We start from the raw sequence: 19,865 nt of genomic DNA on the forward strand, positions 1-19,865 counted from the left end.
GTTAATGGCATATCATACCTATATATTTATACTTATCTTCGCAAGGTGACGGACAAGGAGCCCTAACCGGTTATAAAGAACAAAGTCGTTTCTCACTAGATGTTGCCGCAGAGCTTCACATCTGGAGGTATGTAGCAGCGTGGTTTCACATTAAATTTTAGACTTACCCGCGATCAACCATTTAACAATCTTAAGGAAAAAGGGGGGACATACTTATGTAATACAATCACTAGTATCCATTATCTATGTCATGATATTTTCAATAACCGGTTAACCTTAATAGCTCCAAAATCTACTAACTACGTACTAAACTTCTTAGCAATTGTTTCTTATCGAGCGGTACACTTAAGTAAGCCATTTGGCTTTCCTGTTATCACTCAGCTCCCAGCCTGTTGATGTAATCCTCGCTGTTCCCCCTCACGTACCGCATGATTTACTCAGAGGGCCAAAGTTCATTGAGATCAAATCAACATTACATCTTCTGTGTCAAGTTAGCTTATACTTCACGCACTCGCCCTACCCGTATGTGACGTGTTGTAGTGTATGAATGCGTGTTGTATGTATTGTCCACAGGAGTAAAGTCAAAGTCGGAGACATGGAACTGAAAGAAATCAGGTCGGAGCGCGTCCCTGACGGAACGCAGATGAATCACGTGGACTGTGACACTGAGAAAGCTGTGACAGACGTCTATGTAGAAGACAAGCGCACGCGACAGTCACTGTTGTCAAACTGCCAACCGAACGGTACAGAGAAAGCCACTGCCGAGCCCGAGAACGAAGAAAATGTGACGGACAAAACACCGAATTGTGTAGCACGGGGAATCGACAAAGTTTCCCAGTCTGTTCAGGCGTTTTACTCGCGTCACAAAAGGACAATTTCACTGACCGTCCGCTGCGTGTTTGTGGCCCTGTGGGTGGCGTATTTAGTTTACGCTGCCTATCTGAACGGCCAGCGGGCCCTGGTGGTCATAATTATCACTGCCATAGTGTTCTTCTTCGTCAGCTATGAGTACTTGCAGCGGCGCTACGGTGACGTCATATATGACGTCATATGTCGACTGCTGGCTGGAGTCAAGTGTGGTAAGAGGATGTGGAAATACACGCACTGGTAAGTAGAGGTGCAAATAGCAGAGAACATTATGAAATACCTTCTTGGTTGAAGGTGAACTGAAGGTACCGTAATAGTAAAATCGCCAATATTCAAGTTGTCAGAAAATACTTGTCACATTATTTTGGCTGTTTTACACTGTAGGGCCCTCTGATATGGAAATAAATGAACAGTATTTGAAAAGTGAAATGCAAACGTTATTTATATACGGATATCAAAACGTTTTTTTTTTTTTTTACCTATTAACAGTATTTACTACAATAAATTCTTCCGGCAACTGTTAAAAGCCTGAATTAAACTCCAATATGTAATAAGTGTCACTGTCTCAGTACATGTCGATTGATTTATAGCAATTCTGAGTGTATAACACAAACGAAGAAAAATCTTTGTTTTATTCACAGGACCTTTTATGCACTTCTGCTGGCGGGATTAACCGTGTTCTTGGTTTTGGACACGGGACGGAATCCTCAGAACTTCCGGTCTGCTGGGGGTCTGACGCTCCTATTACTTTTGACGTTTGTGACGTCAAAGTATCCCGCAAAGGTAACGTTTGATATCCTAACAGACTGTAATACATGGGTAACGTTTCGTATCATTTCATAAATTAGTGCTGACGATTCGAGAGCTATATCTCTTTGGATTAAAGAAACTATACTTTAGGTAATCATGGTGACATTGAAAACTGATCACTTTTTAACCATGAACGTGCGTTAATATTTTAACAGGTCACTTAGTGAAACTTTAAACTATAATTTGGCGTCTTTCAGTGGAAACAAAATTTAAGTAACTCATCAACTGATCTTGAATGAGAAACGGAGGCTAAAAACCCACTTGACAAACTACTCTTTTAACGGATATATATCATATCCTGAATCGAGCACCATGTAATTTTCACTAAAAAGTACAGGTTCTAGTATGTCCCGTTCTAGATTTTGACCCAATTACATCACTTACACCCTTACCTGTACGAATCTAATAAAAGGCGGACTATGTTACACGGACCCTCGCTTTGTTTTACATTGCTTTTTTTTTAGACTTTGTTTAAATGTATCACTGACAAATATTTTATACTTAACACCCATGGTCGCGACTGTGAGCGTATTGATTTCGTACGAAGCCAAGCTTAATTATCCATTGCTGCTGCAGCGTCATTCGTTGACGTGTGTTAGGGAATCCACCTGTGTATTTTAAATGGAAATTAGGCAGAAGAGCCCCGCAACAAGAGGTCGCGCACTGGTGAATTGACGGTTTTCATAAAACTGGTTCCTTGACCAGTCGAGTAAGTCTAGAGAAATTCTAAACCAATAAAGGAGGAAGCCACTAACATGAAGTGAAATGTTCGATGGGTTATTTTCTCTCTTCTTTTGTACTAAGGCATATATAAATCTTTCACAGCGCAGTCTGTCATTAAGGTCATACTCTTGTCCTCTTTGCCTCTAGTTTATTATTTCGACCTATTCGATCGTCTGAGTTATTTGCCAAGAGAATAATGCAAACGCTGGAACGCGATATCTGTCCATTTTTTTATGAAAGGATCCAGTGACAAAGAGATTGATTATAGTTTATTAACATTGTTTATTATATTCAGGGCCGTGGGCTGGGGTAGGGTGGATGTGGGGGGTGCGTGGGACAGTCACAATCGATTGTTAATTAGAAGCTTAGCCTTCTTCTTACTCCCAATCCATCATTTTTGTCAGTCAGCGTCCACCAGAAAGATGTATACATGTACCCTCCCCCCCCCCCCCCAAAAAAAAAGCCCTGATATTTGACCGAGGTATATCAATATTGCAGCATGATTCAAAATAGGGGATGACACATTTATGTTTCTATCAATATCAAAATTTATCACAGCTGTCTGTGGATTTGAATGAACTAATATTGTTCTCAGGTGTAAAAGTATCGAAAATACAAAGTATTTCGATTATTTCGAGAGAAACAGTTCATTATTTATAGGGAACACTGGTCTAGTTGGCTCAGACAATTTTGGCTTTGTTAAGTCAATTGCGCATAAATACATGTACAACTGTAGTTCACGTGGTAGACAGATATATCGATATTTCTATTCAATTCTTTCAATATTTTGAGTTAGTGTTGAAAGATCATACATGTTACAGAATAAAGTGTTGCAAGCCAAGTGGTCAAACTTACCCCCTGTGCTATTTTTTTTATTTTAAAGGATTACAGCCATTTTTTGATGCTAGAAAGAACTTAGTTGAGACATTTCTGCAAAATTCTAAACACTGAAGTTTGATGCCCTGTAGGCATCCTTTATACTGTTATAAGGCTATGAAAATAGACTTTAAACCTCTTTAACAAAGTTGCCAAACACGTTTCATTTGGACTCACCACTCAAGTAAAACTTTTTCAACTGAGACCTTCATGGCATTGTGGGATATGGTCACGTTACAAGATCATGTGATCAAGATTTTTTTTTATCTCTTAGATATCTTTTCATAAATTGACGAGGAGACAACATAATAATAATAATAATAATAATAATAATAATTATTATTATTATTATTATTTTGATTATTACTTCAACATTTCAGATTCACTGGCGTCCCGTGCTATGGGGCCTAGCGTTCCAGTTTCTGATGGGGCTGATGGTGCTGAGGTGGAGCGCGGGGTTTGCGCTGTTTCAGTTCCTCGGTGCTCAGGTCCAGACGTTCGCAGGTTTTGTGGACGCTGGCTCCAAAATGGTGTTCGGTGATCCCGGATACAAGATGCACCCCGTGGCGTTCCAGGTGAGCTTGTTAAAAAAGAATCATGCCCATCAGATGCCTGTATAGAAGAGAGAGAAAGAGCAGAGAAAAAGATGGAGTTAGGTGTCTCCTAACAAAAACTGCTGAATAAAGTGATCTGTTAACCGGCTTTTTTCTTATTACTGTTACGATTGGAAAGGGCATTTCCCATCTTCATTTTCGAGTGTTTCAGGGGCGGATCCAGGATTATTTGAAAGGGGGTTACGTTAATGTGAAACCGACCCCCACCACCCCCTTGGCGTGGGGTTTAGGGCCCGCTGAAGGGCCCCGAAAAAATAGGTATATTAGAGGGCGAACGAATCGAAGGGGGGGGGGGTCAGGAACCCCCTGACACTCCCCTAAAACCACCACTGGCAAAGACCTGAAACTTGAAATTCCTTAACTGGAGACGGTATACCTGGGCTAGTAAGACAAATATTAGTTATCAGGGAAATGCAAATTTTGCTACACTCATGTTAAGGTCTCACGGTCACTGTGTGCCTTAAAATAGATACGATATACATAAAAAAGCACTTTTTCGAGGACCCCCCCCCCCCCGCGTATGTTTATAAACTACGTACCATACCTTCCTTTGTAGTCACCATACAAATTTCTGCGTATTTTATTTTCAGTTTCCAATGGCAGGAAACAAACTGAAAAAGCTAACAGTAGTAAAAAGAAAAACCCTTGTGTTTTCTTATGAGGATATCTTTTGCTCATAGATATAACCGAGTTTATCGACGTAGTTTACATAATACCAAGGCAAATATTTGACGATATCTGGTATGGTCGCGTCAGTGTATATAGATAAAAATGCCCCTTTTCATCTTTCATTTACTTTGATGCATGTGGAAACTTGAAAAAAAAAAAAACGCCGCCAATGTCTTTTTATTCAAACAAAAAAATGTGACCACTGTGTGCGTAAAGGGCGTAGGAAACATTTATCAGAAACCAAACATGCTAACGCAAGTGAAAAAAGTTGACTATTTTTATAGTTATTTAAATGTTTTATTAATCAGCAGTTGTCACGATTGATAACATAGTTGCTTTATGATTGCCTCCAAAGTTGAAAACTACATGTAGTTCCTCTCTCATCTTCCAGATTTTGCCCATCATTATATTCTACAGTGCCGTTATAAATGTTTTGTATTACTATGGAGCCATCCAGTGGATGGTCCGCAAGATGGCGTGGTTGATGCAGGTCACCATGAAGATTACACCGATAGAGGCGCTGCACACTGCTGCTAGTATCTTTCTTGGTCAGGTGGGTTAAAGATCGTACTGATATCGTAAGTGTTCAATATGCGACCGACTCTAAGTTTTTCTGGTAAATTTTCTTATAAAGATCAGGTACTATTTTAAAGACTTTAAACCTGTGATAAAAATTGCCACTTCCGTTTTTGCAATGTTTCAAGGCACTGTATGTAGGCTACTCACTCTGATCTTTTGCCATCGACGTTTTTGAAATGTCATTAGATGATTAAATCAATAGATAACAGTGTTGTTTGTCTTGACCACCAGGTGGAGACTGGTGTGATGTTCCGACCATTCTGGCAGAGGCTGACACAGTCCGAGCTTTGTGCGTGTATGACCGGTGGGTTCACTACCATTGCCGGTACTGTGATCGCAGCCTTCATAGCGTTTGGGGTAAACTTTCAAAATATTCATTATACCCCATTCTATTTGACTCCATATATCTGCATCACATAATCAACAGATAATCGCTTTTTCAAATAGTTTTAGTGGGTAGAGAGGTATATTTATTTATAAAACAGTTATAAAGTTATAAACTGTATAAAACAGTTATAAATCAAGCAATATAGGTATCGCCTGTATAAATCTGTACAAAAAATACGAAAATTGAAACCTTTTCAAGAATTGTTTTCATAATGTGTATTTATCCCCGTGTTAATGTCTCTATTCGCTCACCTGTAGGCGTCCCCAGAGCACCTCATATCAGCCAGTATCATGTCAGCGCCGGCAGCCATGGCGATAGCAAAGTTGGGCTTCCCAGAGACAGAGACATCGCACACCAAGACGGAGGAGGACGTGCAGATGGCGCCACCGTATGTTATATGATATGCCATGGGTTCTTGTCTCATGAGACATCGGTTTGGGTTTGAGACGTAGAATATTTAAATCTCTCTCTCTCTCTCTCTCTCTCTCTCTCTCTCTCTCTGCTTGAACAAGAAAAGCATATCCATAGGCCTATTTCAAATGTGAAGATCCCCAAATTAAATTGCATATTCTCCTGAAGGGGGTGGGGTGGAGTTTTGGATTTTTTGATTAAAATTCCGGACAGGATACCTAAAACTACAGACACTTTCTTTGTCAATCTCTTGTCATAAGGCCTGAGAGATCACTGGTGGAGGCAGTGTGTAACGGTATGCTGGCCGCCATCAAGCTGACGGCAGTGGTGGCTGCGGGATTGATAACCTTCCTGTCATTGGTGGAAGCCATGGATACCATCCTCGGTTACCTAGGAGATCTAGTGGATGTCCCGGATGTGAACTTTCAGGTAAGCTGGTTGAAGTTGGTGAATATTTAATTCAATCCTGTCCAGATCGATTGTACTCTTTTTTTAAAAAAACCGAAAAGTTTTTTTTGAAAAGTTTATTATTAACATATCAAACTGAAGCGGGCATAGTTTCATATAGGGTACACTTAGACATGGGGTTATTAAAAGATATTAATGATTAAATAAAGATGTGATACAAATGTCTTTATACTTTTCCAGTTAATTTGCTCATACCTATTTTCGCCGCTAGCTGTGGTGATAGGTGCTGACTGGCAAGACGCACTCATCGTTGGAAAGCTTCTTGGCGTCAAAATTTTCTTCTCGGAATTCCTTGCATTTAGTCAGTTAAAGCCTTATATAGATAATGGTCTGATAACAGTAAGTATAACAACATTAAGACACTGGCCATCCCGCTTCATCATTTTACTGTACGTTAGCTGGAAACAACTTTCGATGTTGATAAACACGTAGTTTCACATAACAATATTTTTTTCGTCTGGGAAAATATATATCAAAAAGAAGACATCATTCCTTACAAATACTTGTGTGAGCAAAATTCATCCAGTGCGTCTTATTGTTAAAAGATATATCCAAAACAATTAAAGGATTTAATTGTAGTTAACAATGGCTGAATACATAATTAATATATATTTCCCAATTTAAGCAAGTTTTTCTATCAACTCAGGAGCGCACTCGCGTGGTATGCACGTACGCGCTGGCTGGCTTTGGTAGCATTCCGTCCATAGGCATCTATATGAGCTCTCTCATCACCATTGAGCCGAGGAAGAAAGAGAACATTGTGGACGTGGCCGTGCGAGCCATGGTGTATGGCAATATAGCCTGTATGATGACGGCTAGCATGGCAGGTATGGTGTGTTTGTGTGAGTGTATGTGTGTGTGTGCGCGCGAGCATGTGAGTAGCGTGTATGCTTACAGGGAATGAACAAGAACGAAGCGGTATAGTCATACATGTACATACCCTTGTAATATTAATCAAACATATGTTTTGATCAATACATGAAATAGGAGAACTGTTACAGATTTCTCTCCGCCTACGTGCAGTACACACACACACACACACACACACACACACACACACACACACAGAGATATGATAAAATCGTCGATGAATATCTTTCCTCTTCAGGTCTTCTGTACACGGGAGGCACCGCAGTAGCTGCTAACACAGACCTACTGAATGCGACCATCTCAGCTAACACAACAGCACAGCCGTAATGCTCCCGGGGGTTTTAAACAGGACTACATTCTTGCCTGTCCAGGCAAACTTAAACCAGTCCTGGTTTCACTCCAGCTGGCATTACCATCCGACAAATTACTGTCGGCAGTATATCAGTACGTGACCCGGCAATGGATGGATGAATCCCCGTGACTCTTTTTTAAATGAGCCAAATGCAGCATTTTGGCCAAAAACCTATAATAAATATACTTTTTTCATATATCCCGCAGATGAGGGCGATAGGTACATGTTTTCTTTGCATTGCATTTTCACTTTTTGTTAGAAAATTACGGATTTGAAGAATTGAGCCCATAGCGCTGGAGTAAAAGCTAACGATATTAAATAGATTCAAGATGGAGCCGGTGGGTTCGATCATTCCTAGAGAACATTGTCATCTTACATTTCAGGAAAGCTTATCCAAAGTTTCTTTGACATGCCATTTATTATTTATTTATGGGTGCACCTTAAAATGTGATATGACAATTGTATAATTGTCTTTTTTTTCAACAAATTAAAGACAACAACAACAGGCACTGTTTCAGATAAAATTTTATTTTCTTATAGCTTCATTGTTGCACAGAATTTGTTCTCATCAAGTGCGTATAATTAAAACTGGACATTGGCTCGCGCACATTGCAAGCTACAGGCGGAACTACCGGATCGTTAGGTTTAAAATGGTTGCCTTAAGACACTACCTGACAGTGAGACATTAATTAGAACTGGACTGCCAGTGGCTCGGGATCTTTAACAATCCAGTAACTCAGCACATTGCTCTGAGTGTGCGCTGGATAAAACATGGACGTCTTGGTTAACGTGTTCTCGATTTCCAGTGACGCAATATTCATTCGAGACCCGTTTTTTAAACAACGGAACACCATATACTCTTTAATGAATTACTAATACAGTATCATAACGTTAAGGGTCAGTCAACGGTGAAAAAGCAAATTAAATATAGGTGTCGATGTCATGGTGAAAATGAAATAAATAAATAATATACATATCTCAACATGTTATTCACAGCTAATTCGATGTACATTTGACTTCTACAATGCATATATCTTTAACACAAGACATACACTGGACTGTCGGTAACCCTACACTGTACTTACTTGTAGACCCTGTTGTAGAATCTAGGCACTGTTATACTAGACACATACCGGTACGTTAACTTGTATCAAAAGTGACATAATCTCATTTGTGTAATATCGAAAATATTTTAATTTTGGAGCTGTTGAAAATGTCCCATACTCCACCCTGCATGAGAAATCTTTTAACTTGTTCATGTTTTTTATTGACCATCATGATCAAGATTATGCAACCTTTAAAAGTGACCACCGTAATTAATACCATTGACACATATACCCAACTGGTCTGGAAGGTAAAAATACGAAGTTTCCTTAACTAAGGTCAATAAGATCATATTATCTACATTATTATGTGACCTTCAGAAAGACCTTTTAGAAAGGTCATCATTTTCAAGTTAAAACACAATCCAGTGACCTTCAATGCACTTGAGGAAGCTTCAAAGTGCTGACCTTAAATCTATAGTGATACGCATTGGTTTGTCTTTTGTTTAGTTTTGTGAGCTCGTTTGTGGGAGACAAGGTCAGTGCAATAACATATTGTCTCTAAGGCACTTAAAATGTATTGTGGCACTGTCTCTATCACATCATAGATATGGCAGTTGGTTTTATAAATTCTGAAGCATAAATTACATATTTCACATCATATCTACATCTATACACATCTCCATCACAACTTAAACAAATTTAAAAAGAACTTAACAGAAAATCTTATAAATATACAATAAACAATATTCAGATATTCAGTGTATATATTTTCACAACAGATGTCACTAGGGGTCCAAGAGAAACCTGAGGAAAACCAAGAATAAAACTTGCCATTGATTTCAGACGCATCCATACACCCAGCATCGTTCTTAAATTTTCTGCGGTATCATAACAATCATAATACCAGATATCATGATACTTAACCTACAAAATGATATATATATATACATACATACATGTATACTTAAGTGCTCTTAATAACAAAACGTCATTCACGTGCTCAAAATAACAACGGATAAAACATCTATAAGATATACAGTCTGTGACCTCCAGTTTCCTTATAAAATTATATATAAAACATCGAAGTAAAACAGAACTTGTACCAACCACAAAGTCACTAATATACAGTACTTAAAAACCATACTATGTTTTTTATATCAATCTAAATAACACCTCAACCCTCCTGTAAAACATCATTGCCTTCAGTCTGAATATGTCATGGCTATGATTGCAAGAATTAAAAATATCCAATTGGGCCACTTGCTTTTTCTGTATTGAACTGATTACATTACTGGGTCTGTAAATGCACTAAATCACAATGAAGAATGGGCAATGTAGACATCCTTTGTTAAATGCAGTCCCAATGACGCAGTGTTCTACGTTTCTGAAAAAAGTTGAAGATTGGGGGGAGGGGTGGTTACGGGGGCAACACAGCCCCACCCCTGGCAGTCTATGGCCCTGGTGGTAAGCTATTATAATATCAAGAAATATTTTTTCAGATTACACTTTCTAATAACATGTATAGTACATCCCAACCTGCTTTTATCTTTTAGTGCCTCGAATTAATATAACATTCACAGTGAGGATATATCAACCAGTAAACTTTATAATATGGCACTTTCCAGTCCATTTACACTGAAGATGGCGCTGCAGTTGTCAACTGACTGCATCCTCTTCTATATTTCCTGGATATGTTGTCATGGAATCTTTACAGACTTTGAAGAAGTACACTTCACCAATCTATTGCTAATATATTCTATAGCAATATTGATAACATTTTCTACAGAATATACTTCTGATCACCAAACATTCCCTGTTGGCCAAGGTTTTCACAAGTCTCAAGTCAGAAATAATATCATATCTTTTGCATGAGGCAAGTTACATTACTGCATGGTACCTCAGTGCACAGTTTGAGTTCCTTCTCTTCAAATTCATTCATCATCTTGGTATTAATTTCCCTGAATGGTTCCAATATATCATAAAGTTTCAAAAATATCAATACATCATTTCAGATTTTAGTAAACTTTCCACACAAAAAAGGTTTTACCTTTAACTTCCTGAAATCTCATGAATGGTAAAGTCAAGGAATAGCCCATATCAAGATTACAAGGACAGACATGTTAAAATTATAAATCTGGTAATGGTTTGAATCTCAATAAATCACTCCTTGTAAAACTTCAAAATGGTCCCAAACCCTCAACTTTAACTCTCATTACCCAAAATCTCAACTTCAAATATTAAAAAAAAATGATCTTCAATAAAACTCCAAATTTCATTGTTTAATTTCTTTAAAAAATAAAAACCCAATATTAAAACTCCTAAGTTTGGCTCCATGTTAAAATTCCACAAAAGCTTCCAGTTCTTCGGCAGTTACTGGCTTTGCCTTCTTCCAGTCATCGTCTGGGTAGTCATCAAAATTGGTTGTGTCGCCACTGTGAGCCAGCTTCGGAACAATAGGTGGCTGTAAAAAAAAATAATAATAATAATAAAAAAAAAATTCATGTAGTTCATTCTGAATAAGGGTTTCTGAAATCAGTGCCAAGAATTGCAGTGTTGCTATAACAATGGAGAGAGCAACTGGCTGTCTGCCTTGCTCCACCACTTCACAATCTCACCTAACACAGTCACATCCAGCACAATCTCACCTAACACCGTCACATCCAGCACAATCTCACCTAACACAGTCACATCCAGCACAATCTCACCTAACACAGTCACATCCAGCACAATCTCACCAAACACAATTTGCTCACCTAGTCACACTTTCAAAGGCTGACAAACATTTCCATCGTGAAAAGTTTTATCACTGATGGGATGATACAAATTGTTTTTTGATGGCTAGTATATCCCGCCCCCCCCCCCCCCTTTCATTTTCCTTGTGGAGAGCATGTGTCTTTATTCCAAATGCATGCCACATCGTTCAGATGATGAAAATAACTTTCCTGTTCAAAACTTACATTTTTTCACAGGTTGAGCATGTAAAAACACATTAACCTTTCAAGTGTGTTATGTTGTGTGAAGAAGAGGAAGAAGAATGAGGTCTAAAAATGTACATAGGGTAATTTTAATTTGCCAAGTTTGGAACTTGTACAGCTATTAGAAAATAGCTGTAGAATTATGCTGAACTGAGCACCTAAGCTACAACTGCAACATTTTCAAATAGGAACCACTAAAGGCCACAGCTTCACTTGCAATGCTCTTTCTGTCTTCCAAGACCATAGCTGAGAAAGGAGGGGGGGGGGGGCAATGAAAACCTGGAAACATGTAACATGAACATAAAAACAATTAACAGTGCTTTCAGAATAAAATAACCTGGTTGATGTATGCCTTCAGCTGCTCCCTAGTCAGGTCATGCTGTTTTTACCTGGTACCAGAAAACATTAATCTTCCCAAACACCCACACTGTAGAGAAACCAGCCAAAACAGACTTGAGCCAACAATCAAATAGCATTTACCTGCCAGCAAAAATGCCCTGGCAAGAAAGCCTCCTCATAAATAGGCAATTATCAAAATGAATGTTCCACCTTATACATGTAGTAACTAAAGGTATATTCAAATGATTAGGAAGTTTTCTTGAATTTTCATCAGTTGTCATGACATCAATTCGTCTTGAATTTTTCAACTGTCAGGATCCCAGTGAGGTCATCCGGCAATATCCTCAATGGGGTCATCCTCTAGTAGGCTTTACGGAGAGAGATATAACTACCTTTCAGACATCTCAAATCTTGGTACTATTTGGTGTGTTCAGACAGAGAGAGATATAACTACCTTTCAGACATCTCAAATCTTGGTACTATTTGGTGTGTTCAGACAGAGAGAGATATAACTACCTTTCAGACATCTCAAATCTTGGTACTATTTGGTGTGTTCAGACAGAGAGAGATATAACTACCTTTCAGACATCTCAAATCTTGGTTCTATTTGGTGTGTTCAGACAGAGAGAGATATAACTACCTTTCAGACATCTCAAATCTTGGTACTATTTGGTGTGTTCAGACAGAGAGAGATATAACTACCTTTCAGACATCTCAAATCTTGGTTCTATTTGGTGTGTTCAGACAGAGAGAGATATAACTACCTTTCAGACATCTCAAATCTTGGTACTATTTGGTGTGTTCAGACAGAGAGAGATATAACTACCTTTCAGACATCTCAAATCTTGGTTCTATTTGGTGTGTTCAGACAGAGAGAGATATAACTACCTTTTAGACATCTCAAATCTTGGTACTATTTGGTGTGTTCAGACAGAACTACTCATGGGTTAGTTTAGGTCCATGCAGACCACCAAAGTACTGTACACATTTTCCAGTGGTTGCATATAGCTAACACAATTAGCATATCTCCCATAATGCATTGTTGTTCCTGTTGAAGTTATGGCTGCCTCCAGTATGAAATTAGGTTCTTCAAATGTTAGTGGTAATTTTCAATATATCTATCGAATTGGTAGCATAAATGTTAACAAAATCATACCAGTGATAAAATAATAATTTGAACTATAATTTCAAAAAAGCTAGTCAGACTTTTCATAGCACATGCAAGCATACACACACACACACACGCATGCGCGAGTGCACACAGACACACCCCTGTCCGGGATAACTTCAATGTTTCAGTACACAAATTATCTTGTGTGTCTGTGTATGTGCCGAAAGCATTTCCAATGCAGGCGGTAGTGGAGCTGCCATCCTGCTAGAAAAAAATAACGTCACTATACTAAAGCTAGAACTAGGGAGAGGGTGTGGGTCAAAAGTGAATTCCCCCTCACCTGTACATATCTATGATACACTAGTACACTCTCAATGCTTGTGTGAGGGATGCAGAACCAATGTTTTACAAACAGAAGTGTACTTGTTGAAAGTGAATTTCCAAAACATTCTACAGACCCATACATTCTGCAATGCCATGTTTTAGATGTTACGTTTAAAGCCACACCGTAAAGCCTTGCATTTTGACTGGTTTCTTTACTGGCCAGTTGACAGCAATATCAAAGGGAGGGTGCTTTCTGAAGAAGTGGCATTATTTTTTTGTAAAACATCGTGTTTGTATTGTATTGAATCAAAATTGATTTCAAGTGAATCTTTTTCTTACATGTATATCTTTAACAGTGGTTCTTTTGAGCGCCCCCCCCCCCCCTTACTGCCAACACATCTGGTTTGTTTATAAAGCAGGCACTTGTTGAAAACACCTACATACAAACATCCACTAAATATCCTTCACTGGTCTTAACTGCCATATAAACCCCAGTCACCAGCATGTCCAGGATGCCATAGACCAGTATCTCAAGGGCAATAAATCACCATAATATCTACACACCAACATTCCATTATATGTATAACACATAAAAACTAGCCTGCAGATATGTACATTTTGGTGGCCATGCTTGTCTACAGGTTTGTGGGGTAGGGGGCTTTTTCCAGAAAAGTGGACTTTTTTTAACCAGCCAAATAGGAAGTTGTAGAGAATCACTCAAACCCCTCATGCTTATGTGCTTGGTCTAAAGGGAAGTTAGAGAGGATAGGAATTGGCTAAATGAAATTGTTTGGGTTGGGGTGTCTAGGGCCTGGCTGTTCCAGGGGGGGGTCTATGAGTAGAGAATGTCTTCATACCTGCCAATCTTTATATTATCCCAACAAATATTTTAAGCGTGAAAATGCTCCACAAGTCGAACCAAGAGGGATTTGTTCTTCTTAACAGCTTATCATTTTCTGAAATCGAAACTTCAATCAAAATCTCCAATGTACATTCAACATAATACAGATAGGGTTACAAAACAACCCCCCATTGCTTTATACTACAGATAGTGAGGATAAGCACCTGTTGGTTTATTACCGAATACCATCAATAAATACTGTACACCTATATGATACTCTGTATCTCCATTCACAGTGTAAAGATCACCTTATAGTGGCTGCCACACAGTGGGGTACCCTGGGAGTAAAGTAATTGTGATGTATACTGCTAGTCCCCATATAAAAGTACATGTAACTATATAACAGTACATGTACCAGATCCTTGAGGCCATAAACAGGTGAGCCTAGGAATCCTCTTTATATAAAGTTTGTAGATCGAAATCTGCAACATGGTAATTACATACCCAATCTTTCCAATGGACAAAAATTATCAAACTTTTAGACATGTAATTTTATAATCACAAAATTATATTTCTGCACGGAGCTTGTGGTGCTTTTTAGTCCATAGGATGGAACTATAGAATACTCTGCTTTCGTATTTTGTTGCTACCACTCCATAGGAACGTTCTAATTTTTAAAATTTTTTGTCAAATTCATAATTTCCTCCCTTTTGAAAAGATCGAGTAATTGTGGTTTATCACATGAATACGTAATTCAACATCTCTTAAGATACTGCCTTAGAGGACTGACATTGTGTTTTACCATTGGGACCCTCTTTGAATTTTGTCGTATTTCTGAAACTCATTTGACTTTCACCCTTTTGGAACCCATTCCAAGGATGGGTACCTACACAGATTTTACCATTGGAGGCCTCAATGAAAAAAATTATGTAATGTTGCCCTGACTACTGTAATTTGCATGCAATAAAACCCTTTTTAACTGTACCTTTACTGGTATTTTACTTTCATATTTGTAAGTGCCAATCGAAAAATATTTTTCTAATCTGAAAATTTTAGCTTTGGGAGACCCACCAGGAAAAATTAAAACAAAAAACTGTTACACCTGCTTTCCTGCAGTTATTTTTGTTTCTTTTCCATATTGGTTCCAACTCATTTGCAAAATTTGCTTCAAACTGCAGGTAATGATAAAGCAATATTTTCAAAGTCTTTAAACTCTATCCACAGTAAGTGTCAGAGGCACAGGTTACTTAACATTGAACAGGGAACTGTAGAAACTAGACAAGACCTTTGCTCATTCTGGTACAATTCCCAAAATGTTTCCTGGAATGTGATCAGGTGCCCAGGATATCTGGCTGGTAAAATAACAATAATTTACTGAGATGGGCCAGCAACGGAAACAGAAATGGACTGGTAAAGGACACCTTGCCTTCTGATGGAATTTCACAGTTTGAGCTGCATGGTGATTCAAATCTTAACATCCCACCATTGGGATAGATATCTTTTTCTTTGATTTCAGAGTGTGTTTTCTATCCAGAATATATTGGACAATTTTGAAGTATTTGGTTATAACGTAAAATATTCTAAAATGGCCATAACTTTGTTAAAAAGCCAAAAAATCTGCAACATTTAGATTTAATCTGAGTGTGATGATGAAATACTATGATCATGATTTTTTAGGTAAACCATTGCCACCAGAGCAAAATCTATCCAAACTGGTATAATATAAAGTCTGTGATAAGGTTTTCTTCAAAGAGTGTTGCTCTTATTTCTGAAAGTATTGCAATAAATAAATAAATAAATTCAATTAAAAGAGTACAAAAACTGATGAGTTTTAAATTGTTCCATAGAAATGAAGACCAGGACCACTCCAGGGTGAACAAAGGTGTTAAAATGCTGAGAAGAACCTCCAGGTAAACATTTGAACAATCTTGACAGTGAAACCTGCCGCTCTGACACATCCTGTCTAAACATCTTCTCGTCCGCCTTAAAGGTCAACTTTGATCTGCTCAGATAAATTTGGAGCAGAATTGAGGTACCCTGGTGGAATTATGGAGCTGTAGAAATTAATCTGCTTGATTTCTTTTCAACTTTTATTAGCAATGAGTTTGACTTTATTTATGTGTGGTAGTTCCTAAAAACGTCATTCTTCGCCTTCTCTTCAGGCATGATTTTGACTCCAGTGTTAGCAAACAAAGTGATATCTTTTTTTGTCTAAAGACAAAAGTTTCATAGTTTTGTGATCCATTTCTGTATGTCACTTTAATTGACTTCTGCCTATGAAAACTGCAGAAAGTTCACTTTTTTTTACAAATCAGGATATGATTAAATAAATGTCTTGCTTACTATTTTTTTTATTAATGAGCATTCAATCTTCCCATTATGCAATATCAATGATATCTGTATCGTAAACAGATTGTATGTAGCACATCTTCAACTAAAAACATAACTGATACAATCCATAAAACAGATCTCATGTTCTAACTTATCTCTCCTTCTCCTTTCTTCCTTTATTGCACAACTAATTATAATCTGACATAGAAATACATGCAACAGTTTAGCTGAACTCAATTTGTAAATTGAACTTTTGGTTATAACATCACTGAATTACTATTCAGAAGTTACAAATCAGTAAATAGTTTTAAGCTAATACTGCATAATTATGCAAAATGCATTCAAAACATGTGAGGTTTGTAGACTGCAGCAACTGTAGTATTGTAGATATATCATCGCCCATAAGAGACCTAACTAAATATGGCACTTGTTTTGACTGTACTTTTACTTATGCAACAAAAGACCATCTTTGGTTAAAGGCAACATGTCTTGAACAATCCTTAATGTAGTAGCAATTCCAAATGGTCTATACACACCAACATTTGATATATGATTATGTTAGAAAATACATGCCATTCCAAATGAAACACAAACACTAGTATGCTTGACGGTACTGTGATTTTACATGTATAAATATCAGGATAATATCAATACTGAGTTTGCTACTATATATAGTTTCATGTACTATAAGGCAATCCACTTAGGATACACAAGAAGGTGCTTATCTCCAGTATCTGCAGTATAAAGCATTTGTGAGTTTTCATCCCCAGATTTCACATAGCCGATCATTAATCTTAATTTGCTGCTACTGTCAGTTGGTTTTTATCTCAATGATTGTCTTACAACTGGCATGACATTTTTCAATAATGAAAGAGTCATAAAAACTAAAAACACTATTTTATGCAAGTGTCCCATTGGTGCCAGGCCATTCAGTTATAATAGTAGTAAGTGAAAGGCAAAAGAGTAGGCATGATAGATGCTACAACTGGAAATAGTTTCTTTAGAAGAGGAACAGTGCTTGTGCAGTCAGAAACTGGCATAGAGGCATTAGAGTTCTCCATTTTTAGAAGGTAGGAAACAGAAACTCTTCAGTGTGAGGAGGCAAGGTAACAGACAATAAGTATGCGATATCAAAAGCCTTTGAATTTCAAATATTCATCTGCGTTGACAGGCTTGGCAGACTCCCAGAACGGGTCCTCGCCAAAATCAGCAAAGCACTCCCTGTCGCCAGGGTCTCCTATTTGAGGCACAATAGAGGGCTGAAAATAAACATTGTAGCAGAAGTCACAAATAAGGTCAGTACATAAGGGGTAGATTACAGACCATTTGCACTGACGACACTATCCTGTGTAGAAAATAGCAGATTAGCAGTGGTGCCAAAACAGAGATCCTCCAAGAAAAAGTCTGGTTTCTTATGTCTGGCTTTGGAAACAAACTTGTGCTTCAGAAAACACATATTCCCATGTAAATTTATACTAATGGTCTTTTTTTTTAATGTATCTTTGGTCAATTTACATTTACTATAATTTATAAACAAAAATCTCCACATCATGTTTCTTTAAATCTGTACAGAGATCTTTAACACCTGCTGCCATCTATTGCCCATAACGGCAGGGAAGTGATGTCACTTGCAAATGGTCTATGACATCACTTATGGGTATGTTTTCCCAAACCAGAAGACATGTTGGCAAAAAGATTGGGCAGTTGATGTATTTCATACAAATACCAATAAGGAGTCAGGAAATCATATGGAATAGTTACACTTTACTCTGTGTGTGTGTGGATGGAGTAGGTGGGGGGTGGGGGCAGGGGTGTGAGGGGGTGCTTCAAATTATCAATAAATACGACATTTAGAAAGCAGTTCAATGGCAATGTCAAAGCTAATGCATTTCTCTCAACTAAAGCAATGTTATAAATGTAAAGGATATATTCATAGGACAGAAATTAGAGGACATTCACTGAGTTTGTGGAACCATACTCAAAATGTGTAAGATGACACCCGTTTTTTAGAATATTTCATTTAAGTTACTGATGAGATAATCCTTAAAGGATTAGAAAAGATGAGGTTGATCAAAGAATAAAGTAATTTTTTCTTCAATCAACAGCTACAATGAAATTGTTTACATCAAATATTTCGTTGTCTGCCAAAGCCTACTACAGGAAATTCCTGGAATCTCTATCTACATCAAAAAGACAGGGGACAGTCTCAACAATGATATACATCCACAACGTTTTTTGTGCAGACTCCACAAACTTTTAAAATTCATTTCCGTGAATGAAATCAATCGTCAGTGAAAGTGCATACAATGAGAGCAAGGTTGATATATATAGAAGGTGCACATGTAATGAAAATGATATTTAAATAGAAATGAATTTTCAAAAAAAACTTCCAGGTTAAAGCATTCATACAAAGTAAATAGACCCCTCTTCTCATCGTCATAATAGCTGACCTTACTAAAATAAAATATATCTTATGAAATTCCAAATGTGGTAGGTATCTTCATAAATGTAACATGTCGGTACAATAAATGACACAATGAATGACACTACTTACTATCACATCCCACACACTGGCACTGCTAACTTTTTCACAATGACACAGTTCAACCAATGTCACACCTAACACAATGACACAATTTACCCACTGTCACACCTGACACAATGAAATTTAACCACTGTCACATCTGACACAATGAAACAACTTAACCACTGTCACACCTGACACAATGAAATATCTCAAATATTGTCACACAGCATTAAAATAAGTGTACTATAACATAGCAAAATAAAAAAAAAATAAATAAAAAAATAATAATAAAAGACAAGAAAAGAAGGTGAAAATCAAAACCTCAGATAAAAATGAAAACTGTTACTTGTGAATACTTTTGAGCCAGGCAGTGATATATAACCCCATGTTCCCAACACCCATGTTGACCAGGTACATAGTATATTATATATCTATTTGTGCCTAACCCTATTATTAATGAACTCAGATCAATAACCTGGCAAAGAAACATTAGAGTTCTCCATTTTTAGAAGGTAGGAAACAGATACTCTTCAGTGTGAGGAGGCAAAGTAACAGACAGGTACATATTATATCATAAATCTAAGTGTGCCAGGAGTAATGGGCTCAGATCAAATCAGAACCTTTGAAGTCAAAACATAGTGTATCTTTTTACATGTGAAGATGTGCATCTCTATAAATATCTGCATACTATTGGTTTAGGGTTTCAAGAGTTTTCAAGCCACCTTGATGCCACTAGGGAATATT

At 37.6% G+C, this 19,865-nt stretch overlaps 2 protein-coding genes across 5 annotated transcripts in view; one reads left to right on the forward strand and one right to left on the reverse strand.

Moving 5' to 3' along the window:
- On the forward strand, window positions 1-8,603 carry LOC106160206 (solute carrier family 28 member 3). 3 transcript variants are annotated; one of them, XM_086998122.1, is made up of 11 exons: window positions 1-127; window positions 574-1,107; window positions 1,509-1,650; window positions 3,657-3,851; window positions 4,951-5,112; window positions 5,370-5,495; window positions 5,784-5,914; window positions 6,198-6,366; window positions 6,586-6,744; window positions 7,052-7,232; window positions 7,514-8,603. In XM_086998122.1, exons 2-11 carry the CDS (start codon window positions 596-598, stop codon window positions 7,600-7,602), a joined length of 1,866 nt encoding a protein of 621 aa, XP_086854248.1. In that variant the 5' UTR covers window positions 1-127; window positions 574-595; the 3' UTR covers window positions 7,603-8,603. The 3 variants fall into 3 exon arrangements, with proteins under 3 accessions (XP_086854248.1, XP_086854249.1, XP_013392196.2); XM_086998123.1 differs by lacking the exon at window positions 1-127 and having other exon boundaries at window positions 229-1,107; window positions 5,017-5,112; XM_013536742.2 differs by lacking the exon at window positions 1-127 and having other exon boundaries at window positions 240-1,107.
- Window positions 8,135-19,865, reverse strand: part of LOC106177254 (cAMP-dependent protein kinase catalytic subunit PRKX) — a 25,645-nt gene continuing 13,914 nt past the window's right edge. The window contains exon 8 of one of the 2 annotated variants that reach the window (XM_013559976.3): window positions 8,135-11,134. In XM_013559976.3, the coding sequence (XP_013415430.1) occupies window positions 11,009-11,134 (126 nt within the window). In that variant the 3' untranslated portion in view covers window positions 8,135-11,008. Of the gene's footprint in view, window positions 11,135-16,592; window positions 17,854-19,865 lie in introns of those variants that run through there. The other variant, XM_013559975.2, reaches the window with a different exon arrangement.

This window comes from Lingula anatina, chromosome 10, assembly GCF_051362555.1.
Source record: "Lingula anatina isolate TDL-2025a chromosome 10, LinAna3.0, whole genome shotgun sequence".
Lineage (NCBI taxonomy): Eukaryota > Metazoa > Brachiopoda > Lingulata > Lingulida > Lingulidae > Lingula > Lingula anatina.

Bases quoted from the DNA above. Each gene is read 5' to 3' on its own strand.
- LOC106160206 (XM_013536742.2), top strand. From the start codon at position 548: ATGCGTGTTGTATGTATTGTCCACAGGAGTAAAGTCAAAGTCGGAGAC. The intron at 5,915-6,197 runs GTATGTTATATG...TCTTGTCATAAG, and splicing joins GACGTGCAGATGGCGCCACC to GCCTGAGAGATCACTGGTGG. The intron at 6,745-7,051 runs GTAAGTATAACA...CTATCAACTCAG, and splicing joins TAGATAATGGTCTGATAACA to GAGCGCACTCGCGTGGTATG.